Source organism: Rhinoraja longicauda, chromosome 34, assembly GCF_053455715.1.
Source record: "Rhinoraja longicauda isolate Sanriku21f chromosome 34, sRhiLon1.1, whole genome shotgun sequence".
NCBI lineage: Eukaryota > Metazoa > Chordata > Chondrichthyes > Rajiformes > Arhynchobatidae > Rhinoraja > Rhinoraja longicauda.
Genome location: NC_135986.1, coordinates 15,407,631 through 15,432,956, shown reverse-complemented (window position 1 = coordinate 15,432,956; position 25,326 = coordinate 15,407,631). Strand labels below are relative to the sequence as shown.

Below are 25,326 nucleotides of genomic sequence, written 5' to 3'. Positions count from 1 at the left end.
AAGTCTGCGCCGCCCAGCGATCCCCGTACATTAACACTATCCTACACCCACTAGGGACCATTTTTACATTTACCCAGTCAATTAACCTACATACCTGTACGTCTTTGGAGTGTGGGAGGAAACCGAAGATCTCGGAGAAAACCCACGCAGGTCACGGGGAGAACGTACAAACTCCTTACAGTACAGCACCCGTAGTCAGGATCGAACCTGAGTCTCCGGCGCTGCATTCACTGTAAAGCAGCAACTCTACCGTTGCGCCACCGTGCCGCCCTATGCTTGATGCTTGAGTTGATTATTAAAAATGTTATATCTGCGCATTTGGAAAGCAGTAACAGGATAGGTCAAAGTCAGCATGAATTTATGATGGGGAAATCATGCTTGACTAATCTTCTGGATTTTTCTGAGAATGTAACAAGTAGAATGGATAACGGAGAGCCAGTGGGTGTGGTGTAACTGGACTTCCAAAAAGCTTTTGACAAGGTCCCACACAAGAGATTAGTGTGCAAATTTAGAGCACATCGTATTGGGGTTAGGGTATTGACATGGATATAGAACTGGTTGACCGACAGGAAGCAAAGATTAGTAATTAACGGGTCCTTTTCAGAATGGCAGGCAGTGGGGTGCTGCAAGGTTCGGTGCTGGGATCCCAGTTATTTACAATATATATTAATGATTTAGACGAGGGAATTAAACGTACCATCTCCAGGTTTGTGGATGACACAAAGCTGGGCGGCAGTGTGAGCTGCCAGGAGGATGCTATGAGGCTGCAGGGTATCTTGGATAGGTTGGGTGAGTGGGCAGATGCAGTATAATGTGGATAAATGTGAGGTTATCCACTTTGGTGGTGCACAGGAAGGCAGATTATTATCGGAATGGTGTCAGATTCGGAAAAGGGGAGGTGCAACACGACCCGGGTGTGCTTGTACATCAAACACTGAAAGTAAGCATGCAGGAACAACGGGCAGTGAATAAAGCTGTTGGCCTTCATTGCGAGAGGATTTGAATTAGGAGCAAGCTGGTGAAACCAACCCTGGAGTATTGTGTGCAATTTATGCCTTATTTGAGGAAGGACATTAATGCTATTGAGGGAGTGCAGAGAAGGTTCACCAGATTAATTCCCAGAGGGAGGGACTGACAAATGATGAAAGAATGGGTTGACTGGTCTTGTACTCACTGGAATTGAGAAGGATGAGAGGGGATCTTGTAGAAACATATAAAATTCTTAAGGGATTGGACAGGCTTGATGCAGAAAAATGCTCCCGATGTTGGGGAGTCCAGAACCAGGGGTCACATTTTAAGAATAAGGGGGCGGCCATTTAGGACTGAGATGAGGAAAAACTTTTTCAGCCAGAGAGTTGTGAATCTGTGGAATTCCCTGCCACAGAAGGCAGTGGAGGCCAACTCACTGGATGTTTTCAAGAGAGAGTTAGATTAAGATCTCAGGGCTGAAGGAATCAAGGGACATGGGGAGAAAGCCGGAACGGGGTACTGATTTTAGATGATCGGCCATGATCAAATTGATCTGGCTGGAAGGGCGAATGGCCTACTCCTACATCTATTTTTCTATGTTTCTCTCTTCAGCTAGCCCCGAGATTCCCTCTCTCTCTCTCTCTCTCTCTATCCCTCCCCCATCCAAGTTGCATTAGTGTTTCATTTTCACCCTATAAGCAGCTAACAATGGCCTGTTTCTTTTATCATTGTTACTTTTTTGCATATCTTTCATTCATTATTCTTTACCTCTCCATATCACCGTCTATATCTCTTGTTTCCATTGTCCTTAACCAGTCTGAAGAAGGGTCTCGACCCGAAACGTCACCCATTCCTTCTCTCCAGAGATGCTGCCTGTCCCGCTGAGTTACTCCAGCTTTTTGTGCCTATGGACTGGGCAGTGTTCATCCATTTTTGCAATCATCTTTGATCCTGGGCGTTTCAAGTTGCTGAACCAGGCCATGGTGCAACCAGTCAATATGTTCTCTACTGTACACCTGTAGAAGTAAAATAATGTGTTTGTTAACATACTGAATTTCCTGAATCTTAGAAGTATAAACATTGATCCACTTTCTTTATGATTGCATCAATGTGCTCGGGCCAGGACAGATGTTCAGAAATGTGCATGCCCAGGAATTTGATGCAGTTGCATATGGATGTGCAGAGATCCAGTTCCCTCAAACTGGTAACCAGTTTGGAGGGGATGATGGTATGGAACGCCATGTTACAGTCTGACATCGCACCAATCTGTGTCCCTGCAGGACTGTGGTTGGATTCCCTTTGTCCATCTCCCTACTGTCAGTGCTGGAGCTGTACTGGGCAGTCTCCATGCAGTCCTGAGGTGGTTTGTGCGGGTCTGTGCCCTTACAGTGTTGGGAGTGGCTGATGCAAAGCTCTCTGTCCACAGGCTGTGTGGTCTGTAGTGGGCTGTGATTTCACAGTGTAGTGCAGGGGGTGTTCCTGTCTATCTGTACAGCAGAGGGGTTGGTGTTGGAAATCTGTTGCCCCACAGAGCAGTTTGAGGTCCCTTGTCTTTATATTATTGTGCTGTGTGATGGTCACACAGTCTCCCTACAGTACAGTGCAGGGGAGTATTATTGTTTCCTGTTGGTGCACGTGACAATAATAATAAACTTAAATCTTTTTAAGTCACACAGTGAGTGCCAGTCATCTATCATCGTATAAATACCAGTCATAAAGTTATAGAGCTGTGCAGCATGGAAACCTTGTCCATACCAACTAAGTTGGCATATTGGGCTGGTCCCTTTTCCCTACATTTGGCCCAAATACCTCTAAAACTAACGACTTGCTCAGCTGCATGATGATGTGGCAACGTTTGTACTCTATATCCTTCCTAGTGAAGTAAAGCATGCCAAACGCAGCCTACACCGCGCTGTCCACATGACTGACCCTTTCAGGGAGCCATACTCCTGTACACCCAGATCTCTGTGTTCTGCAACACACTTCAGGGTCCTACCATCTACGTGCAAGTCATGTCCGTTGTTTCATAGGCCAAAATGCCATCTGCCCTTCCTAGTCCCACCTTCCCAACTGCTCTGGACCTTGTTGCAAAGTTGTGGCTAAGGAAGGTGTGATCCCAAGAGGGATACAATGGGGAAAACTGTGGATCTGGTTAAACGACTAGAGGGTGATGGGGGCAAAGGGGGAGGTGAGGAGAGTTTTGGTAGAAGTCATTTAAACACAGAAAATTCACCGTTCATACAAGCTAAACATCAGCTGCTGTTCCTCCAATTTCCAAGTGGAAAGGTAAATTGTCGCCGGCCCTGATTTGTCCCGGTCTTTTCTCACCTCCAACTTTCCACTCCCTCTCCACTGCCTCCTCAATTTCCACACACCCCCTCCCCAATTTCAGGCTGAAGGGTCCCGAGCAAAAACATCACCTACCCCTTTTCTCTTGAGATGCTGATTACTCCAGCACTTTATGTCCATCTTTCGTATGAACCAGCATCTGCAGTTCCTTATTTCGACCAGTTCAACATGGGGATTGGCGGGAACGCTAAATTTAAATTGTATTGTTTATTGACGGTTGGAAATTGGCGGTTAAAGAAAACCGAGGGCGGAGCTGGAAGATGAGAGGCATTCCTCTTTCTGCCTGTCACAATGATTCTGCCTTTTCTCCTCCTCTGCATTTCCCCGGCAGGTCGGGGCACTGAGTATAAAAGGAGACAGCAACAGCGAGATTGTCACTGAGCAGCGACTCGAGTGAAGCAGCATCATGTCTGGCAGAGGGAAAGGAGGCAAAGGTCTGGGAAAAGGTGGAGCAAAGCGGCACCGAAAAGTGCTTTGTGATAACATCCAGGGCATCACCAAGCCAGCCATCCGCCGCCTGGCTCGGCGTGGCGGGGTCAAGCGGATCTCGGGTCTGATCTACGAGGAGACCCGCGGGGTGCTGAAGGTTTTCCTGGAGAATGTGATCAGGGACGCGGTCACCTACACCGAGCACGCCAAGCGCAAGACGGTCACTGCCATGGATGTGGTGTACGCTCTGAAACGCCAGGGCCGCACTCTCTACGGGTTCGGCGGATAAATAACTACCCCTTTATTCGAACACAAAACAAAGGCTCTTCTCAGAGCCGCCCACAGCCTCACAGAGAGAGCAGTGACCACCCGATTTGGTTAATTATAATTTGTTAAAGGTTAACTGGGGCCGATGAGATTTTCAACTAATTATATTGAATCCTGCAGCAGTTAATGTGTTCCCGTAAATGAATATTTTGTGACATTGGTGATCGGTTGTACTGTTGCGAAGTGGTGTCTCTGCCTGTTTAACACCGGTCCGGAGTCCGAACAGTCTGGGCGGCATTCGGTCATGAAGAGAGGCGTTGCTCCATGGAGACAAAGATTCGTGTTGGCGAAATGTCCGCTATTCATTCCCTTCACAGATGCTGTGACCGGTTAAGTTATTCCCAGTATTTGGGAGTCGTCACACAGATGCTGACGGTATGTAGGTTAAATTTTCCCTCTGCGGATTGACATAGTTAATTCAGAAACAACGGTTCTGAACTTAAAGAAAGGTAACTTTGAGGGTATGAGACGTGAATTCTCCAAGATAGACTGTCAATTGATTCTTAAAGGGTTGACGGTGGATATGCAATGGAAGGAATTTAAAGACCGCATGGATGAACTACAAAAATTGTTCAACCCAGTTTGGCAAAAGAATAAATCAGGGAAGGTAGTGCATCCGTGGCTAACAAGGGAAATTAGGGATAGTATCAAAACAAAAGATGAAGCATACAAATTCGCAAGAAAAAGCAGCCTACCAGAGGACTGGGAGATATTCAGAGTCCAGCAGAGGATGACAAAGGGCTTAATTAGGAAAGGGGAAAATAGATTATGAAAGAAAACTGGCAGGGAACATAAAAACTGACTGCAAAAGCTTTTATAGATATGTGAAGAGAAAAAGATTAGTTAAAACAAATATAGGTCCCTTGCAGTCAGAAACAGGTGAAATGATCATGGGGATCAAGGACATGGCAGACCAATTGAATAACTACGTTGGTTCTGTCTTCACTAAGGAAGACATAAATAATCTGCCGGAAATAGCAGGGGACCGGGGGTCAAATGAGATGGAGGAACTGAGTGAAATCCAGGTTAGTCGGGAAGTGGTGTTAGGTAAATTGAATGGATTAAAGGCCGATAAATCCCCAGGGCCAGATAGGCTGCATCCCAGAGTGCTTAAGGAGGTAGCCCCAGAAATAGTGGATGCATTAGTGATAATTTTTCAAAACTCTTTGGATTCTGGAGTAGTTCCTGAGGATTGGAGGGTAGCTAATGTAACCCCACTTTTCAAAAAGGGAGGGAGAGAGAAAAGGGGGAATTACAGACCAGTTAGTCTAACATCGGTAGTGGGGAAAATGCTAGAGTCAGTTATTAAAGATGGGATAGCAGCACATTTGGAAAGTGGTGAAATCATTGGACAAAGTCAGCATGGATTTATGAAAGGTAAATCATGTCTGATGAATCTTATAGAATTTTTCGAGGATGTAACTAGTAGAGTGGATAAGGGAGAACCAGTGGATGTGTTATATCTGGACTTCCAGAAGGCTTTCGACAAGGTCCCAAGAGATTAGTATGCAAAGTTAAAGCACACGGTATTGTGGGTTCAGTATTGATGTGGATAGAGAACTGGCTGGCAGACAGGAAGCAAAGAGTAGGAATAAACATGTCCTTTTCAGAATGGTAGGCAGCGACTAGTGGGGTACCGCAAGGCTCAGTGCTGGGACCCCAGCTATTTACAATATATATTAATGATTTGGACAAGGGAATTGAATGCAACATCTCCAAGTTTGCAGATGACACGAAGCTGGGGGGCAGTGTTCGCTGTGAGGAGGATGCTAGGAGGCTGCAAGGTGACTTGGATAGGTTAGGTGAGTGGGCAAATGCATGGCAGATGCAGTATAATGTGGATAAATGTGAGGTTATCCACTTTGGTGGCAAGAACAGGAAAGCAGACTATCACCTGAATGGTGGCCGATTATGAAAAGGGCAGATGGTACGAGACCTGGGTGTCGTGGTACACCAGCCATTGAAAGTAGGCATGCAGGTGCAGCAGGCAGTGAAGAAAGCGAATGGTATGTTGGCATTCATAGCGAGGGGATTTGAATATAGGAGCAGGAAGGTTCTGCTGCAGTTGTACAGGGCATTGGTGAGACCACACCTGGAGAATTACGTACAGTTTTGGTCTCCTAATCCGAGGAAAGACATTCTTGCCATAGAGATCGTTCGCCAGATTGATTCCTGGGATGGCAGGACTTTCATGTGAAGAAAGCCTGGATAGACTCGGCTTGTACTCGCTGGAATTTAGAAGATTGAGGGGGGATCTTATAGAAACTTACAAAATTCTTAAGGGGTTGGACAGGCTAGATGCAGGAAGATTGTTCCCGATAACCATATAACCATATAACAACTACAGCACGTAAACAGGCCCTTTCGGCCCTTCCAGTCCACGCCGACCACTCTCCCTGACCTAGTCTCATCTACCTGCACGCAGACCATAACCCTCTAATCCCCTCTTATCCATATACCTATCCAATTTACTCTTAAATAATAAAATCGAGCCTGCCTCCAACACTTCCACCGGAAGCCCATTCCATACAGCCACCACCCTCTGAGTAAAGAAGTTACCCCTCATGTTACCCCTAAACTTTTGTCCCTCAATTCTGAAGCTATGTCCCCTTGTTGGAATCTTCCCCACTCTCAAAGGGAAAAGCCTACCCACGTCAACTCTGTCCGTCCCTCTCAAAAATTTTAAAACCTCTATCAAATCCCCCCTCAACCTTCTACGCTCCAAAGAATAAAGACCCAACCTGTTCAACCTCTCTCTGTAGCTTAAGTGCTGAAACCCAGGCAACATTCTAGTAAATCTCCTCTGTACCCTCTCCATTTTGTCGACATCTTTCCTATAATTTGGCGACCAGAACTGCACACCATACTCCAGATCCGGCCTCACCAATGCCCTGTACAATTTTAACATTACATCCCAACTTCTATACTCGATGCTCTGATTTATAAAGGCAAGCATACCAAATGCCTTCTTCACCACCCTATCCACATGAGATTCCACCTTCAGGGAACAATGCACAGTTATTCCCAGATCCCTCTGTTCCACTGCATTCCTCAATTCCCTACCATTTACCCTGTACGTCCTATTTTGATTTGTCCTACCAAAATGCAGCACCTCACACTTATCGGCATTAAACTCCATCTGCCATCTTTCAGCCCACCCTTCCAAAAGGCCCAAGTCTCTCTGTAGACTTTGAAACTCTACTTCATTACTAACTACACCACCTATCTTAGTATCATCTGCATATTTACTAATCCAATTTGCCACACCATCATCCAGATCATTAATGTAAATGACAAACAACAGTGGACCCAACACAGATCCCTGGGGCCACTAGACACTGGCCCCCAACCTGACATACAATTGTCAACCATTACCCTCTGGTATCTCCCATTCAGCCATTGTTGAATCCATCTTGCAACCTCACTATTAATACCCAACGATTTAACCTTCTTAATCAACCTTCCATGTGGAACCTTGTCAAATGCCTTACTGAAGTCCATATAGACAACATCCACAGCCTTGCCCTTATCAATTTCCCTGGTAACCTCTTCAAACAATTCAAGAAGATTAGTCAAACATGACCTTCCAGGCACAAATCCATGTTGACTGTTTCTAATCAGGCCTTGTTTGTCCAAATAATTATATATATTGTCCCCAAGTATCTTTTCCATTAATTTTCCCACCAGACGTCAAACTAATAGGTCTATAATTGCTAGGTTTACTTTTAGAACCTTTTTTAAACAAAGGCACAACATGCGCAATGCGCCAATCTTCCGGCACCATCCCCGTTTCTAATGACATTTGAAATATTTCCGTCATAGCCCCTGCTATTTCTGCACTAACTTCCCTCAATGTCCTAGGGAATATCCTATCAGGACTTATCCACTTTTATATTTTTCAAAAGTGTCTGTACCTCCTCTTCTTTAATCCTCATAATTTCCATCACTACTCTACTTGTTTCGCTTACCTCACATATTTCAATATCCTTCTCCTCGGTGAATACCGAAGAAAAGAAATTGTTTAATATTTCCCCCATTTCTTCTGGCTCAGCACATAGCTGTCCACTCCGACTCTCTAATGGACCAATTTTATCCCTCACTATCCTTTTGTATTGACATATCTGTAGAACCCCTTGGGGTTTACTTTTACATTACTTGCCAAAGCAGCCTCATATCTTTTTTTCACTTTTCTAATTTCCTTCTTAAGATTCCTTTTACATTCTTTATATTCCTCAAGAACCTTATTTACTCCCTGCCGCTTATATTTATTGTATATCTCCCTCTTTTTCCGAACCAAGTGTCCAATTTCCCTGGAAAACCACGGCTCTTTCAAATTATTATTCTTTCCTTTCCACCGAACAGGGACATAAAGACTCTGTACTCTCAAAATTTCACCTTTAAATATCCTCCATTTCTCTATTATATCCTTTTCATAAAACAAAAAGTTCCATTTCACTCCTTTTAAATCCTTTCTCATCTCCTCAAAATTAGCCTTTCTCCAATCCAAAATCTCAACCCTTGGTCCAGATTTGACCTTCTCCATAATGATATTGAAACTAATGGCATTGTGATCACTAGACCCAAAGTGCTCCTCAACACATACCTCCGTCACCTGACCCGTCTCATTTCCTAACAGGAGGTCCAACACTGCCCCTTCTCTGGTAGGCACCTCTACGTATTGCTGCAAAAAACTATCCTGCACACATTTTACAAACTGCAAACCACCCAGCCCTTTAACAGAATGTGATTCCCAGTCTATATACGGAAAATTGATGTTGGGGAAGTCCAGAACAAGGGGTCACAGTTTAAGGATAAGGGGGAAGTCTTTTAGGACCGAGATGAGAAAGTTTTTTTTCACAGAGAGTGGTGAATTCTCTGCCACAGAAGGTAGTTGAGGCCAGTTCATTGACTATATTTAAGAGGGAGTTAGATGTGACCCTTGTGGCTAAAGTGATCAGGGGGTATGAAGAGAAGGCAGGTACGGGATACTGAGTTGGATAATCAGCCATGATCTTATTGAATGGCGGTGCAGGCTCGAAGGGCCGAGTGGCCTACTCCTGCACCTATTTTCTATGTTTCTATGATGTTCTGGAATCCCAAGCTCCCCTCTCACTGATCCCGTTGGGAGAGAGCTCCATGTAACTGACGGAGAGGAGAATGTGGACTGTGGAGGAAGCCAGACAGAAGCGGATCGCTTTGTGCGGGGCAGATGTTGGCTTTATTCATGGGGCTTGGCAAAGGGGAACGGTGTTTCATACGTGAGCGGATAGACTGAACGGAAACCGCCCACCCCAGCCGGTACTAAGCCCTTCGACACACTATGAGTGGCTCTGAAAAGAGCCTTTGGGTCGTTAGATTGACGCTTCGCTGATCTACTTGCTCATAGTGCCAGAGGTTGCGCTGGTTTTCACGGGTAACAGCACGGCCTGGATATTAGGCAGCACCCCGCCCTGAGCGATGGTCACCCCTCCCAGCAGCTTGTTGAGCTCCTCGTCGTGGCGGACGGCCAGCTGCAGGTGTCTGGGGATGATGCGGCTCTTCTTGTTGTCCCGGGCCGCGTTGCCGGCCAGCTCCATGATTTCAGCCGTCAGATACTCGAGCACATCAGCCAGATAGACCGGGGCTCCGGCACCCACCCGCTCACCATAGTTGCCCTTTCTCAGGAGCCTGTGAACACGGCCCACCGGGAACTGCAGTCCGGCCCGGGACGAGCGTGATTTAGGCTTGGCCTTGGCTTTGCCACCGGTTTTCCCTCGTCCAGTCATTTCCACAAACTTCTGCGCGCAGAGAACTGAAATTTGAAAAGCCCGCCCAAAAATAAAATATACATATTCAGCAAGTCTACTTAATTAATTACACATCTGTGATAATGGATCCCCGCATCCCCGCTTATTCTATAAGAAAATAACTCGAATAGCAAACGACTCACACGTTCAAAACACCAGACTGCAGTCACTAAATGTCAGTCACTAAACAATTAAAACAGCAGCAGCAACAAACACTCCAACATCTTGTTCACGTTAATCCAATCTGAAGGGATAGATCATAGAGAGAAGTGTATGAAGATTGAGACAAACTAACGGGCAAGCAGAGAGTGATGTTTCCGTTTCAGTGCAGTTGGCATGAATGCAGAGCGACACATGGATTATACCGTGGTCTGGACGGCTAATTTGATGAAATTAAACAGAATGAGAATCATCGCCTGAAAATGAAATATCGAACCAGTTGGAGCAATGAGGTGTTGAAATATCGGCACAACACTTTCAGCGAGACCGTGCGTGGCTCTGAACAGAGCCGTTAGGATTTCCGTTAGCTGCGTCAGCGCTGTGGGTTGTTACTTGGAGCAGGTGTATCTGGTCGCCGCCTTTGTCCCTCCAACCGGCCTCATCACTTTGTAGATGTAGATGCAGTAACTCAGTGACTGTGGAAGGGCTGATCAGCGACTGAGGTGCGCGCGGGGAACGTGCGTAATAAAGGTGTTTGTTGTCCTTGAACCCAGAGCGCGAGAAAATGGGGCGCAGAGCGAACAGGGGCTGGTCTGTGCGCGGCGTGTACACAGCATTATGAGCAGCTTTGGCGTTTACATCGTAACCAGTTACACTTGAATCACTGGAGTAAAACTCCGTTCAGCAATCGTCTATGGCATTAATTCAGAAAAAAATCCCCGCGGATAGAACAGAACATTAATATAACAGGACATTAAGACAAAGGCGCAGCACTTTCTTCTGCCGGGTTAGTGGCTCTTAAAAGAGCCGTTTGTTGTCCTTGGCGGGGGGGGGGGGGGGGGGGGGTGTCGTTGGTCCGTTTGAGGTGGGGTTTAGGCGCGCTCCCCGCGGATGCGGCGGGCCAGCTGGATGTCTTTGGGCATGATGGTGACGCGCTTAGCGTGGATGGCGCACAGGTTGGTGTCCTCAAAGAGCCCCACCAGGTAAGCCTCGCTGGCCTCCTGCAGGGCCATGACGGCCGAGCTCTGGAAGCGCAGGTCTGTCTTGAAGTCCTGAGCGATCTCCCGCACCAGGCGCTGGAAGGGCAGTTTGCGGATGAGCAGCTCGGTGGATTTCTGGTAGCGCCGGATCTCCCTCAGAGCCACGGTGCCGGGCCTGTAGCGATGAGGCTTCTTCACTCCGCCCGTGGCTGGAGCGCTCTTCCGCGCCGCTTTGGTCGCCAGCTGTTTGCGAGGAGCTTTCCCTCCGGTCGATTTGCGCGCTGTCTGCTTGGTCCGGGCCATTCTCCTTCAACAGTCGGAGCACAGCGTGAAACACAGGCACTGGAATGACGGAGCCGGCTCTGGGACCGGCTTTTAAAGCGTTGGTGAAGCGCCGGCCCACAGCCTCTGAATGGCTGGAGCAGAGATGTCACTCACGGTGTCCCATGCCTGCGAGTGGCTGCAGGTCTGTCAGCACCAGGCGGCGGTTTCAGGAGGTCTGAGGCCCGCGGGGGGGGGGGGGGGGGATACAGAGATTTGTGACCGGCGGGTGGGTTGGAGGAAGCTCAGCCAACCAGAGAGCACGGACTGCAGAATCATTGGTTGCGGATTGAATTTTAAATTGCCGCCAATTTCATTTCAGCGGGGAACCGGACAGTATTTTATTGATATTTCCGAATGAATCCAGTTTCTGTCAACTTAATAGCAAATCCACTTTAACTTCTCGCTTAAATCATGGACTGAATACGCGGCGCGGATTTACAGACCGGATCCCGGTGCAGACGGAATTCAGACTGGAAATAAGCGACGGTTACCCAGAGAACGGTTTCGAGTCGACCCTCCTGTTGCCGCAGTAATTATGGGGTATAAAGGTAAAAGGGAAACTGACATCGCCTTGTGTGTGATCTTTTACTGTCGGCTGTGATCAAACCACTCTTGTGGTCGAATAACTCGTTTCATAAAGCACATTACAATCTGCATCTACTGTCACTCCCGAGTCACTGCTCTCTCTGTGAGGCTGTGGGCGGCTCTTAGAAGAGCCTTTTTTTTTCTTTGTTTTGTGTTCGAATAAAAGGGGTAGTTATTTATCCGCCGAACCCGTAGAGAGTGCGGCCCTGGCGTTTCAGAGCGTACACCACATCCATGGCAGTGACTGTCTTGCGCTTGGCGTGCTCGGTGTAGGTGACCGCGTCCCTGATCACATTCTCCAGGAAAACCTTCAGCACCCCGCGGGTCTCCTCGTAGATGAGACCCGAGATCCGCTTGACCCCGCCACGCCGAGCCAGGCGGCGGATGGCTGGCTTGGTGATGCCCTGGATGTTATCGCGAAGCACTTTTCGGTGCCGCTTTGCTCCGCCTTTGCCCAGACCTTTGCCTCCTTTCCCTCGGCCAGACATGATGCTGCTTCACTCGAGTCGCTGCTCAATGATAAACTGACTGCTGTTGTCTCCTTTTATAAACAGCGCCCCGACCTGCCCGAAATATGCAGAGAGAGAGAGCGAGAGAGAGGCGGAGAGAGGAGGAGACAACGTGACAGACAGCACCCTCTCATATTCCAGCTCCACGCCCCAGATTCCTGAAACCAAATTTCCAACGGTTAGTCGACAGTTGACCCGAAAATTAGCGCTCCGGACAAACTGTCAGAGACAGGCATTCCGCGGTAAAAGTCACTCAGTGGTATTATCGCTGTGTCAAATTTATTTGTCTCCTTCCAGTTCATTCTCGGAGTCCGTTCCCTCTGCCCATATCGCCCACCCCACGCGGTTCAGCAGTTTACAGTCGCTTTAAAGGATGATTTGGAGAACATACCGAGTTGGTCTCACTGACAATGAAAGGCTTTAAATTCAGCTCGAAGCCAAACGTATGCCCAGTCCGAGTGATGCTTAGCCCGGTCACACCATTTAGCGGCACAGAGCAATTTAAAGGCAGCGAGCGGACGGGGCGGTGACATCCTGCTGTCAGCTCCCGGCCTCTCCGCCTCGCTGTGTTTCTCTGTCTTCAAAAACCCTCCAATTCCACTTAAAATCAGACATTTCGGAGACACAGACTGACCTCGGTACATCTCTGAGACCGGAATGTTTATTGCCGAGTAAGTCTGATACGAATTAAAGGCAGCGCTGTCCATTTAAACTCGTTTCACTGATGCACTGAGCGCGTTCTCTGTCCCGATCGCTGACGTGCCCGCTGTTTTTCGACAGAAATATCGAAACCAACGTAAACTATGCGGTTCATTCCCACTTCAGGACTGAGCTGGGAAGTGGGGCGATCCCCTGACACTGATATCTTTACATTTTTCACCAGAGGGGCTGCGAAATCCGGCGAAATGTTCGGACCCACAAACACAGTGACATCAATCTGAGCCGCCCGCCCCTTTAACACACTCTCTGACACAATGTTCACATCTACACATTCACAGCTCGGACAGCCAGCCCGTTGCACAGTTCCCAGGGTGGGATAACCTCTCTGCTGTGGATTCTCGGGGGTTGCGTGTAGTTTCCCAGCTCAGTAACTGTTAAACTCGCTGACGCCGCCATCATCAGAGTCTCTGATCCCTGGATTCGGATTCGTGTCGCCTCTTTCTTACATGAGCGGCCCTGTATTTTTAAACACTCCAACACCTGACACAGACTCCAGTTGTGGTATCAACAGCTCACTGCATATCTGAAATATAATTTATTTACTTGTTATTTTTACCGGATGGTATTATGGTCACTGGCTCCCCACTGACACTTCAGTCACTTGCTCCGCCTGATTTCCCAATAGGAGGCCCAGTATCGCCTCCTCTCCGTCAGGCCCTTCCACATATTGTTTGAGAAATCTTTCCTGGTGGCATTTAACAAATTCCTCCCCTTCCATAGTCTCGAATCTGTGGCAGTCCCAGTCAACATGACGAAAGTTTAAATCACCTACCAGCATAACCCTGTTACACTTACAGGCTTCTGCAACCCCCCCTCCCCTACATCAGGTAACCTGTAAAATCCACGAATTCACATTCTATCTGCTGCTCCAGCCGAGGTGTGGAGGAAGCAGCCAACTTGGATGCATCACCCATGGTAACCCATGACCGAGGGGGCCTAAGAAAGAAGTAGAGGAAAAAGTCATTCTATCTGCGTCTGCATGCGAGTTGTTGCAAATTAGGCAGCAGGACCCTAAGATCTCTGTGAACCTCAGGCCTTTGTCATCTCAGTATTTGGAGTTGGTTTATTATTGTCACGTAGCAACATACTGTGACAACGTTTATTTTGCATGTCAGGCAGGCAAATCGTACACTCACACAATACATGAGAGCAAAAAGGAAACAAAGTGCAGTGGATCACGAGGTGGATTGGAAGATTGCAGTGTGTGCAGTTTAGGTCTCCAAATTTGAGGAAGGATATTCTTGCTATTGAGGGCGTGCAGCGTAGGTTCACTAGGTTAATTCCCGGAATGGCGGGACTGTCGTATGTTGAAAGGCTGGAGCAATTAGGCTTGTATACACTGGAATTTAGAAGGATGAGGGGGGATCTTATTGAAACATATAAGATAATTAGGGGATTGGACACATTAGAGGCAGGAAACATGTTCCCAATGTTGGGGGAGTCCAGAATAAGGGGTAGGCCATTTAGAACGGAGATGAGGAAGAACTTTTTCAGTCAGAGAGTGGTGAAGGTGTGGAATTCTCTGCCTCAGAAGGCAGTGGAGGCCAGTTCGTTGGATGCTTTCAAGAGAGAGCTGGATAGAGCTCTTAAGGATAGCGGAGTGAGGGGGTATGGGGAGAAGGCAGGAACGGGGTACTGATTGAGAGTGATCAGCCATGATCGCATTGAATGGCGGTGCTGGCTCGAAGGGCTGAATGGCCTACTCCTGCACCTATTGTCTATTGGAAACATATGAAATGTCTGTTCAAGAGTCTGCTAACAGCAGGCAAATAGCTAATCTTGAATCTGGTGACACGCGCTTTCAAACTATAATATTTTCCGCCTGACAGCAGAGGAGAGGAGATACAATGACCAGGTTGTGAGTGGTGTAAGAAGGAACTGCAGATGCTGGTTTAAACCGAAGATAGACACAAACAGCTGGAGTAACTCAGCGGGACAGTCGAGACCCTTCTTGAGACCTGTGAGTGGTCCTTGGATTATGTTGGTTGCTTTCCCGAGCCAGGACGAAGTGTAGATTATGATGATGGAGCAGCCTGGTTTGTTTTGGACTGGGCTATTTCCACAACTCTCTGCAATTTATTGAGATCATGGACAGACCAGGACAGACCAGCAATCTATGATGCTTCTGGATATATGATTTCCATGGTGGTGCAAGAGCAGAAATTGATAGTCATTGGAGAGCCGCTAGATTTCTTTTGTATCCTGAAGAAGTGTAGGCGTTGGTGTGGTGCCTTATCATAGAATCAATGTACCAGAACAAATAGTTGGTGATATGTTTAGAGACATGCTTCTTTTTTTCCCCAAATTTGATAATTTTGTATTTAGACAGAGTAATACAGCCAATAAACAGAGCCTTTGGCCCACCACATCAATTTGCCCATCTGTATCAATCCTGTTTTGCTGGCATAGGGACTTCATAGAAACATAGAAAATTGGTGCAGGAATAGGGCATTCGGCCCTTTGAGCCAGCACCGCCATACAATAAGATCATGGCTGATCGTCCAAAATCAGTACCGTTACGGTTTTTTCCACATATCCCTTGATTCCCTTAGCGCTCAGAGCTAAATCTAACTCTCTCTTGAAATCTTCTATGCCTTGCCTATTCATCTGTCTATATGTCTCTTAAACATGGTGACTGTATCCAATTCCACCACCTTCTCTGTCACATGATTCAGATATCAACCAACCCTGTGTAAAAAAAATACGCCTCACATTCCTTTAAAACTCCTTGTGCTTTACCTCAACCCTATCCCCTCATGTTTTTGAAATACTGACCATGAGAAAAGAATATTGATTATTTATCCTAACCTCATATACTTCCAACAGGTCATTCCTCAGTTTCCTTCACTGCAAGGAAAACAAGAAAATCCTCTCCAGGTTCTCCCCATGGATAAAGTCCTCCAGTCCAAGCAATATTCTGCTGAAGGTAAACACAAAATGCTGGAGTAAATCTGCGGGACATACAGCATCTCTGCAGAGAAGGAATGGATGACTTTTTGGGTCGAGACCCTTCTTCATACTGATCTGAAGAAGGGTCTCGACCCAAAACTTCACCCATTTGTGACAAAGCTGGGTGGCAGTGTAAACTGTGAAGAGGATGTGAGGAGGTTGCAGGGTGACCTGGGCAGGTTGAGTGTGTGGGCAGATGCATGGCAGATGCAGTATAATATAGATAAATGTGAGGTTATGCACTTTGGCGGCAAAAACATGGAGGCAGATTATTTTCTCAATGGAGTTAGGTTAGATAAGGGGGAAGTGCAGCGAGACCTGGGTGTCCTTGTACACCAGTCACTGAAAGGTGGCGTGCAGGTACAGCAGGCAGTGAAGAAAGCTAATGGAATGTTGGCCTTCATAACAAGACGATTTCTGTGTAGGAGTAAAGAGGTTCTTCTGCAGTTGTATAGGGCCCTGGTAAGACCACATCTGGAGTATTGTGCACAGTTTTGGTCTCCTAATTTGAGGAAGGACATCTTTGTAATTGAGGCAGTGCAGCATAGGTTCTCAAGATTGATCCCTTGGATGGCAGGTCTGTCGTATGAGGAAAGATTGAAAAAACAGGGCTTGTATTCACTGGAGTCTAGAAGGATGAGAGGGGATCTTATAGGAACAGAAAAATTTTAAAAGGACTGGACAAGCTAAATGCAGGAAAAATGTTCCCAATGTTGGGCGAGTCCAGAACCAGGGGACACAGTCTTAGAATAAAGGGGAGGCCATTTAACTGAGGTGAGAAAAACTTTTTCACCCAGAGAGTTGTGAATTTGTGGAATTCTCTGCCACAAAGGGCAGTTGGATAGAGCTCTAGGGGATAGTGGAATCGAGGGATATGGAGAGAAGGCAGGCATGGGTTATTGATTGGGGACGATCAGCCATGATCACAATGAATGGCGGTGCTGGCTCGAAGGCCGAATGGCCTCCTCCCGCACCTATTTTCTATGTTTCCATGTTAAAACCACATCCTTCCTGCAATCTGGTGCCGTTTACTGTTCAGCCAAAATGCAACACTGTACAGTTGTGTGAGTTAAGTCCCTTCTGCCATTCCTTGAGCCTCTGTCCCAGCTGATTTAGATCCAGCGTCAATCTTAGATAACCTTATTCACTGTCCACTCTACCACTAATTTATTATCCGTCAACTTACTAACCAAGACAATCGCATAATCATCCAAATGATGGGCATAGATGATAAACAACAGTGGACCCAGCACTGATCTCTGCAGTACACCACTGATCATAGGTCTCCAAACTGTAAATCAGACTTACAGAATCACCTCTACCAAACCAGTTTTGTATCAATTGCCCAGCTCACCCTGCATCGCTTGTGAACTAACTTCTGGACCTGCCTACCATACAACACCATGTGAAAGGCCTTGCTAAAGTCCATGTAGCAACATCTACTGCCTGCCCCTCAACAATTTTCATGGTTCCTTTTTGAGAAACTCAGTTAAATTCGTGAGTCACAATTTCCCATTCACAGAACCACCGTGACTGTTCCTACTCATTCCTTGCCTTTACAATTGCAGGCAGAACTTGTCTCGATGTTGGGTAAGTCCAGAACAAGGGGTCACAGTTTAAGGATAAGGGGGAAGTCTTTTTGGACCGAGATGAGAAACTTTTTTTTCACACAGAGAGTGGTGAATCTGTGGAATCCTCTGCCACAGTTGAGGCCAGTTCATTGGCTGTATTTAAGAGGGAGATAGATGTGGCCCTTGTGGGTTAAGGGATCAGGGGGTATGGAGAGAAGTCAGGTACGGGATACTGAGTTGGATGATCAGCCATGATCATATTGAATGGCGGTGCAGGCTCGAAGGGCCGAATGGACTACTCCTGCACCTATTTTCTACGTTTCTATGATGTTCTGGAATCGTCGGCCTTTCTGAAATTCCCCAGCTCCCCTCTCACTGATCCCGTTGGGGGGGAGCTCCATGTAACTGACGGAGAGGAGACTGTGGACTGTGGAGGAAGCCGGACTGAAGCGGATCGCTTCATACGTGAGCGGATAGACTGAACAGAAACCGCTCACCCCAGCCGGTACTCAGCCCTTCGACACACTATGAGTGGCTCTGAGAAGAGCCTTTGGGTCGTTGGATTGACGTTTCGCTGATCTATTTGCTCTTAGTGCCAGAGGTTGCGCTGGTTTTCTTGGGCAACAGCACGGCCTGGATATTATGCAGCAGCCCGCCCTGAGCGATGGTCACCCATCCCAGCAGCTTGTTGAGCTCCTCGTCGTTGCGGACGGCCAGCTGCAGGTGTCTGGGGATGATGCGGCTCTTCTTGTTGTCCCGGGCCGCGTTGCCGGCCAGCTCCAGGATTTCAGCCGTCAGATACTCGAGCACAGCAGCCAGGTAGACCGGGGCTCCGGCACCCACCCGCTCACCATAGTTTTCCTTTCTCAGGAGCCTGTGAACACGGCCCACCGGGAACTGCAGTCCGGCCCGGGACGAGCGTGATTTAGCCTTGGCCTTGCCTCCGGTTTTCCCTCGTCCAGTCATTTCCACAAACTTCTGCACGCAGAGAATGAGGAAATCCTCCCGCACTCGCCCTTCTTGTAGCTTCTGGAGGAATGCGGTGGGACGCTTACCATTGGTGGCGCAGCGCTTCATCTCATTGGTGAAGTGAAATAGGCCAATCGTAGAGCTGCCTCTTCCTCCAATGACCAGGCGCCAACAGGCGAAGCGCGGAAAATAACCGCCAGTCCCCAAAAGAACTGATATTTGAAAAGCCCGCCCAAAAAGAAAAAATATATCTTCAGCAATACCCCAGACTTAATTAATTACAGATCTATGTGTGATAATGCATCCCCGTATCCCCGGTTATTCTATGATGACCCATCTACAAGACACACCGAGTGTGAATTCGTTCCATGGTGAGAGATTCCTAGGAATGCTCACTTACTATTTTAAACCGCAAACCTGTCGGAACAAACGCGGTTCACAGAACATGTTAGACATCGCTCTATGCACAAAAGACATTAGAGTATTGATGACCTATGGTCTAATGACTCACGGAGCCGTCGCAGCACTTTCAGGACAGACTAGAAGGCTCGATTAGGGAGGCTGTTTGGGTGGAACTCAGAAATGAGAAAGGCTTAGCAACACTTATAGGGGTGTATTATAGACCGCCAAATAGGGAACGAGAATTGGAAGAGCAAATATGTAAGGAGATAGCAGATAGTAGTAAGCACAGAGTAGTGATTGTGGGTGATTTCAATTTTCCGTACATAGACTGGGAATCACATTCTGTTAAAGGACTGGATGGTTTGGAGTTTGTAAAATGTGTGCAGGATAGTTTTTTGCAGCAATACGTAGAGGTACCTACCAGAGAAGGGGCAGTGTTGGACCTCCTGTTAGGAAATGAGACGGGTTAGGTGACGGAGGTATGTGTTGAGGAGCACTTTGGGTCTAGTGATCACAATGCCATTAGTTTCAATATAATTATGGAGAAGGTCAAATCTGGACCAAGGGTTGAGATTTTGGATTGGAGAAAGGCTAATTTTGAGGAGATGAGAAAGGATTTAAAAGGAGTGAAATGGGTCATTTTGTTTTATGAAAAGGATATAATAGAGAAATGGAGGATATTTAAAGGTGAAATTTTGAGAGTACAGAGTCTTTATGTCCCTGTTCGGTGGAAAGGAAAGAATAATAATTTGAAAGAGCCGTGGTTTTCCAGGGAAATTGGACACTTGGTTCGGAAAAAGAGCGAGATATACAATAAATATAAGCGGCAGGGAGTAAATGAGGTTCTTGAGGAATATAAAGAATGTAAAAGGAATCTTAAGAAGGAAATTAGAAAAGTGAAAAAAAGATATGAGGTTGCTTTGGCAAGTAATGTAAAAGTAAACCCCAAGGGGTTCTACAGATATGTCAATAGCAAAAGGATAGCGAGGGATAAAATTGGTCCATTAGAGAGTCAGAGTGGACAGCTATGTGCTGAGCCGGAAGAAATGGGGGAGATATTAAACAATTTCTTTTCTTCGGTATTCACCGAGGAGAAGGATATTGAATTATGTGAGGTAAGCGAAACAAGTAGAGTAGTGATGGAAATTATGAGGATCAAAGAAGAGGAGGTACGGACACTTTTGAAAAATATAAAAGTGGATAAGTCTCCAGGTCCTGATAGGATATTCCCTAGGACATTGAGGGGAGTTAGTGCAGAAATAGCAGGGGCTATGACGGAAATATTTCAAACGTCATTAGAAACGGGGATGGTGCCGGAAGATTGGCGCATTGCGCATGTTGTGCCTTTGTTTAAAAAAGGTTCTAAAAGTAAACCTAGCAATTATAGACCTGTTAGTTTGATGTCTGTGGTGGGAAAATTAATGGAAAAGATACTTAGGGACAATATATATAATCACATGGATAAACAAGGCCTGATTAGAAACAGTCAACATGGATTTGTGCCTGGAAGGTCATGTTTGACTAATCTTCTTGAATTTTTTGAAGAGGTTACCAGGGAAATTGATAAGGGCAAGGCTGTGGATGTTGTCTATATGGACTTCAGTAAGGCACTTGACAAGGTTCCACATGGAAGGTTGATTAAGAAGGTTAAATCGTTGGGTATTAATAGTGAGGTTGCAAGATGGATTCAACAATGGCTGAATGGGAGATACCAGAGGGTAATGGTTGACAACTGTATGTCAGGTTGGAGGCCAGTGTCTAGTGGAATACCCTAAGGATCTGTGTTGGGTCCACTGTTGTTTGTCATTTACATTAATGATCTGGATGATGGTGTGGCAAATTGGATTAGTAAGTATGCAGATGATACTAAGATAGGTGGTGTAGTTAATAATGAAGTAGATTTTCAAAGTCTACAGAGAGACTTGGGCTTTTTGAAAGGGTGGGCTGAAAGATGGCAGATGGAGTTTAATGCTGATAAGTGTGAGGTGCTGCATTTTGGTAGGACAAATCATAAATAGGACGTACAGGGTAAATGGCAGGGAATTAAGGAATGCAGTGGAACAGAGTGATCTGGGAATAACTGTGCATTGTTCCCTGAAGGTGGAATCTCATGTGGATAGGGTGGTGAAGAAGGCGTTTGGTATGCTTGCCTTTATAAATCAGAGCATCGAATATAGAAGTTGGGATGTAATGTTGAAATTGTATAGGGCATTGGTGAGGCCGAATCTGGAGTATGGTGTGCAGTTCTGGTCGCCAAATTATAGGAAGGATGTCGACAAAATGGAGAGGGTACAGAGGAGATTTACTAGAATGTTGCCTGGGTTTCAGCACTTAAGCTACAGAGAGAGGTTGAACAGGTTGGGTCTTTATTCTTTGGAGCGTAGAAGGTTGAGGGGGGACTTGATAGAGGTTTTTTAAATTTTAAGAGGGACGGACAGAGTTGACGTGGGTAGGCTTTTCCCTTTGAGAGTGGGGAAAATTCCAACAAGGGGACATAACTTCAGAATTAAGGGACAAAAGTTTAGGGGTAACATGAGGGGTAACTTCGTTACTCAGATGGTGGTGGCTGTGAGGAATGAGCTTTCGGTGGAAGTGGTGGAGGCAGGCTCGATTTTATTATTTAAGAGTAAATTGGATAGGTATATGGATGGGAGGGGATTGGAGGGTTATGGTCTGAGAGCAGGTAGATGAGACTAGGCCAGAGAAAGTGGTCGGCGTGGACTGGTAGGGCCGAACGGGCCTGTTTCTGTGCTGTAATTGTTATATGGTTATATGGTTAATATGTTTGTTTCTCGAATAGTAAACGATTCACACGTTCAAAACAACAGACTGCAGTCACAAAAAGTCAGTCACTTCGCAATTAAAACAGCAGCAGCAGCAACAAACACACCAACATCTTGTTCACGTTAATCCAATCTGAAGGGATAGATCATTGAGAGAAGTGTATGAAGATTGAGACAAACTAATGGGCAAGCAGAGAGTGATGTTTCCGTTTCAGTGCAGTTGGCATGAATGCAGAGCGACACATGGATTATACCGTGAAGGCTAATTTGATGAAATTAAACAGAATGAGAATCATCGCCTGAAAATGAAATATCGAACCAGTTAGAGCAATGAGGTGTCGAAATATCGGCACAACACTTTCAGCGAGACCGTGCGTGGCTCTGAACAGAGCCGTTAGGATTTCCGTTAGCTGCGTCAGCGCTGTGTGGGTCGTTACTTGGAGCTGGTGTATCTGGTCGCCGCCTTTGTCCCTCCAACCGGCCTCATCACTTTGTAGATGTAGATGCAGTAACTCAGTGACTGTGGAAGGGCTGATCAGCGACTGAGGTCCGCGCGGGGAAAGTGCGTAATAAAGGTGTTTGTTGTCCTTGAACCCAGAGCGGAAGAAAATGGGGCGCAGAGCGAACAGGGGCTGGTCTGTGCGCGGCGTGTACACAGCATTATGAGCAGCTTTGGCGTTTACATCGTAACCAGTTACACTTGAATCACTGGAGTAAAACTCCGCTTAGCAATAGTCTATGGCATTAATTCAGATGAAAACCCCACGGATAGAACAGAGCATTAATGTAACAGGACATTAAGACAAAGGCGCAGCACTTTCTTCTGCCGGGGTTAGTGGCTCTTAAAAGAGCCGTTTGTTGTCCTTGGTGGAGGTGGGGTTTAGGCGCGCTCCCCGCGGATGCGGCGGGCCAGCTGGATGTCTTTGGGCATGATGGTGACTCGCTTGGCGTGGATGGCGCACAGGTTGGTGTCCTCAAAGAGCCCCACCAGGTAAGCCTCGCTGGCCTCCTGCAGGGCCATGACGGCCGAGCTCTGGAAGCGCAGGTCTGTCTTGAAGTCCTGAGCGATCTCCCGCACCAGGCGCTGGAAGGGCAGTTTGCGGATGAGCAGCTCGGTGGATTTCTGGTAGCGCCGGATCTCCCTCAGAGCCACGGTGCCGGGCCTGTAGCGATGAGGCTTCTTCACTCCGCCCGTGGCTGGAGCGCTCTTCCGCGCCGCTTTGGTCGCCAGCTGTTTGCGAGGAGCTTTCCCTCCGGTCGATTTGCGCGCTGTCTGCTTGGTCCGGGCCATTCTCCTTCAACAGTCGGAGCACAGCGTGAAACACAGGCACAGGAATGACGGAGCCGGCTCTGGGACCAGGTTTTAAAGCGTTGGTGAAGCGCCGGCCCACAGCCTCTGAATGGCTGGAGCAGAAATGTCACTCACGGTGTCCCATGCCTGCGAATGGCTGCAGGTCTGTCAGCATCAGGCGGCGGTTTCAGAAGGTCTGAGTCCGGAGGGGGGGGGGGGGGGAGGGGTACAGAGATTTGTGACCGGCGGGTGGTGTGGGGGAAGCTCAGCCAACCAGAGAGCATGGACTGCACTATCATTGGTTGCGGGTTGAATTACAAATTGCCCGCCAATTTCACAGCAGTCGGGAACTGACGGCCGTATTATTTATACAATTACAAATAATATTCCGTTTCTGTCAACTTAATATCAAATCCACTTTAACTTCTGCTTTAAATCATCGAGTCCGAATATGCGGCGCGGACTTACAGACCGGATCCCGTTGCAGAGGGTGTAGGAGAAAAACTGCAGATGTTGGTTTAAATCGAAGGTAGACACAAAATGATGGAGTAACTCAGCGGGTCAGTCAGCATCTCGGGAGACCCTTCTTCAGACTGAGGGAACGGTTTCGAGTCGACTCCTGTTCCACTCTGCATCCACTCTCACTCCCGTCTCACTGTTCCCTCTGTGGGTACACTCTCTGAAGAGATACAATAGCGTCTGGAGAAGTGTCTAGACCCGAAACGTCACCGATCCCTTCTCTCAAGAGAAGCTGCCTGTCCTGCTGAGTTACTCCAGGGTTTTATGGCTATCTTCGGCTCTTGAAGAGCCTTTGTTTTGTGTTCGAATAAAGGGAATGGTTCAGCCTCCGAACAGAGCGCGGCCCTGGCGTTTCAGGGCGTACACGTCCATGGCAGTGACTGCTTTACGCTTGGCGTGCTCGTGTAGGTGACCGCATCCCTGATCACATAGAAAGAGGGTGGTGGGAGACAGCGAGTTAGGATGATGAACCCCTGGGTAATTGAAATGATTTCCGCCTCGCACTGAGCCTGGTCCCGGGACAGGGGACGTTTGAGTTTGGATCTGCTCTTTCCTGATAGAGTGGGTGGCTCTGAAAAGAGCCGTTGGGTTCAGGTCTTTACAGACAGCGCTTTTTATTTCACTTTTTGGTCGTTGCCTTCTTGGGTTTCACCGATTTCGGCTTTGCCTGTCGTTTTGCCGGCTTCTTTGCTGCCATTTTCACTGCGACCTTCTTGGGTTTTTTCGGCGATGCCTTCTTCGGTGATTTCTTCGCCGACGTTTTTTTAGCCGCTGGTTTCTTGGCCACAACTTTCTTAGCGGTAGTTTTCTTGGTGGTAGATTTTTTTGCCAGTGAGTTCTTGGTCGTGGTTTTCTTGGTCGTCGGTTTCTTGCTCTTGGATGCCTTGACTGCTGGAACCTTTGCTTTCTTTACCGATTTCACGGCGGCTTCTCCCTTACCGATCTTGAAGGAGCCCTTGTTCTGAACCAGGAAACCGTTCGCTACTCTCCTCCTGATGCACCTCAGGATCACGTGGCGTAACTTGTCCACATCCACGCCGTCGGCGGCCAGACCTTTCTTTATCGCAACTAAAGATAGCCCATGGCGATCGTGGCAATCCGCCACAAGCTTGTCGACCCGGCCGCCCAGATTGGGACCGGCTGACTTGCTCCGGGCGGCCGCCTTCTTCTTCTTGGGAGCCTTTGTTTTAGCGGCGGGGACGGCTGGAGGATCCGCTTCGGCGGCTGCGGTCTCGGTCATGTCGGCGACTCTGCACAAGCTCTCTCTGACACTCAGGACTGAGTGAGAAATGAATCGTTTTCTTCCCAACATCATATAGTTCCCCTTGCAAGCCTTGTCTTTTTTTTCCTGACCTAGTTCCCTTCTACAGTATTGATCCGCAACTGAGACAAATGGGAGATGTTATTCCAGTAGTCCTGGACAAGAACTGCCATGTTTATAATAGGCAATACACACTGATACACACTGCAGCACCTCATGCTAATGGTGGGCGGTGAATATATTGTGAACTTGATTGGATGCGAATTAAATGAGAAGCTTTCTCTTGGATGGAGTTCAAATTTCTGTAATTTTATGGAGAAGAGAATTTTGTGCAAATTAGGAGCGTTTTACTTAAGATCATGGAAATGCCTTGTGATAGGAATGTGTCGGAAAGAACTGCAGATACTGGTTTAAATTGAAGGCAGACACACAATGGTGGAGTAA

General features: G+C 47.2%; 7 protein-coding genes across 7 annotated transcripts; 1 reads left to right on the top strand and 6 right to left on the bottom strand.

Annotated features, from left to right (window-relative positions):
- The first annotated feature begins 3,724 nt into the window (after nucleotides 1-3,724).
- Nucleotides 3,725-4,036, top strand: LOC144609675 (histone H4-like). The gene has a single exon (XM_078428178.1). The coding sequence runs from the start codon at nucleotides 3,725-3,727 to the stop codon at nucleotides 4,034-4,036; it is 312 nt and encodes a 103-aa protein (XP_078284304.1).
- Nucleotides 4,037-9,446: 5,410 nt separating this feature from the next.
- Nucleotides 9,447-9,866, bottom strand: LOC144609222 (histone H2A-like). The gene has a single exon (XM_078427641.1). It carries the CDS (start codon nucleotides 9,837-9,839, stop codon nucleotides 9,447-9,449), a length of 393 nt encoding a protein of 130 aa, XP_078283767.1. The 5' UTR covers nucleotides 9,840-9,866.
- A 1,025-nt stretch (nucleotides 9,867-10,891) lies between these two features.
- On the bottom strand, nucleotides 10,892-11,302 carry LOC144609219 (histone H3). The gene has a single exon (XM_078427638.1). It carries the CDS (start codon nucleotides 11,300-11,302, stop codon nucleotides 10,892-10,894), a length of 411 nt encoding a protein of 136 aa, XP_078283764.1.
- A 782-nt stretch (nucleotides 11,303-12,084) lies between these two features.
- LOC144609221 (histone H4) lies at nucleotides 12,085-12,396 on the bottom strand. Its single transcript, XM_078427640.1, has one exon. The coding sequence runs from the start codon at nucleotides 12,394-12,396 to the stop codon at nucleotides 12,085-12,087; it is 312 nt and encodes a 103-aa protein (XP_078283766.1).
- Nucleotides 12,397-18,236: 5,840 nt separating this feature from the next.
- Nucleotides 18,237-18,623, bottom strand: LOC144609220 (histone H2AX-like). Its single transcript, XM_078427639.1, has one exon. The coding sequence runs from the start codon at nucleotides 18,621-18,623 to the stop codon at nucleotides 18,237-18,239; it is 387 nt and encodes a 128-aa protein (XP_078283765.1).
- Nucleotides 18,624-22,691: 4,068 nt separating this feature from the next.
- LOC144609390 (histone H3) lies at nucleotides 22,692-23,102 on the bottom strand. Its single transcript, XM_078427852.1, has one exon. It carries the CDS (start codon nucleotides 23,100-23,102, stop codon nucleotides 22,692-22,694), a length of 411 nt encoding a protein of 136 aa, XP_078283978.1.
- A 1,138-nt stretch (nucleotides 23,103-24,240) lies between these two features.
- On the bottom strand, nucleotides 24,241-24,912 carry LOC144609510 (histone H1-like). Its single transcript, XM_078427998.1, has one exon. The coding sequence runs from the start codon at nucleotides 24,859-24,861 to the stop codon at nucleotides 24,241-24,243; it is 621 nt and encodes a 206-aa protein (XP_078284124.1). The 5' UTR covers nucleotides 24,862-24,912.
- Nucleotides 24,913-25,326: the final 414 nt, after the last annotated feature.

Coding starts and splice junctions, on each gene's coding strand:
- LOC144609675 (XM_078428178.1), top strand. CDS start 3,725: ATGTCTGGCAGAGGGAAAGGAGGCAAAGGTCTGGGAAAAGGTGGAGCA.
- LOC144609222 (XM_078427641.1), bottom strand. CDS start 9,839: ATGACTGGACGAGGGAAAACCGGTGGCAAAGCCAAGGCCAAGCCTAAA.
- LOC144609219 (XM_078427638.1), bottom strand. CDS start 11,302: ATGGCCCGGACCAAGCAGACAGCGCGCAAATCGACCGGAGGGAAAGCT.
- LOC144609221 (XM_078427640.1), bottom strand. CDS start 12,396: ATGTCTGGCCGAGGGAAAGGAGGCAAAGGTCTGGGCAAAGGCGGAGCA.
- LOC144609220 (XM_078427639.1), bottom strand. CDS start 18,623: ATGACTGGACGAGGGAAAACCGGAGGCAAGGCCAAGGCTAAATCACGC.
- LOC144609390 (XM_078427852.1), bottom strand. CDS start 23,102: ATGGCCCGGACCAAGCAGACAGCGCGCAAATCGACCGGAGGGAAAGCT.
- LOC144609510 (XM_078427998.1), bottom strand. CDS start 24,861: ATGACCGAGACCGCAGCCGCCGAAGCGGATCCTCCAGCCGTCCCCGCC.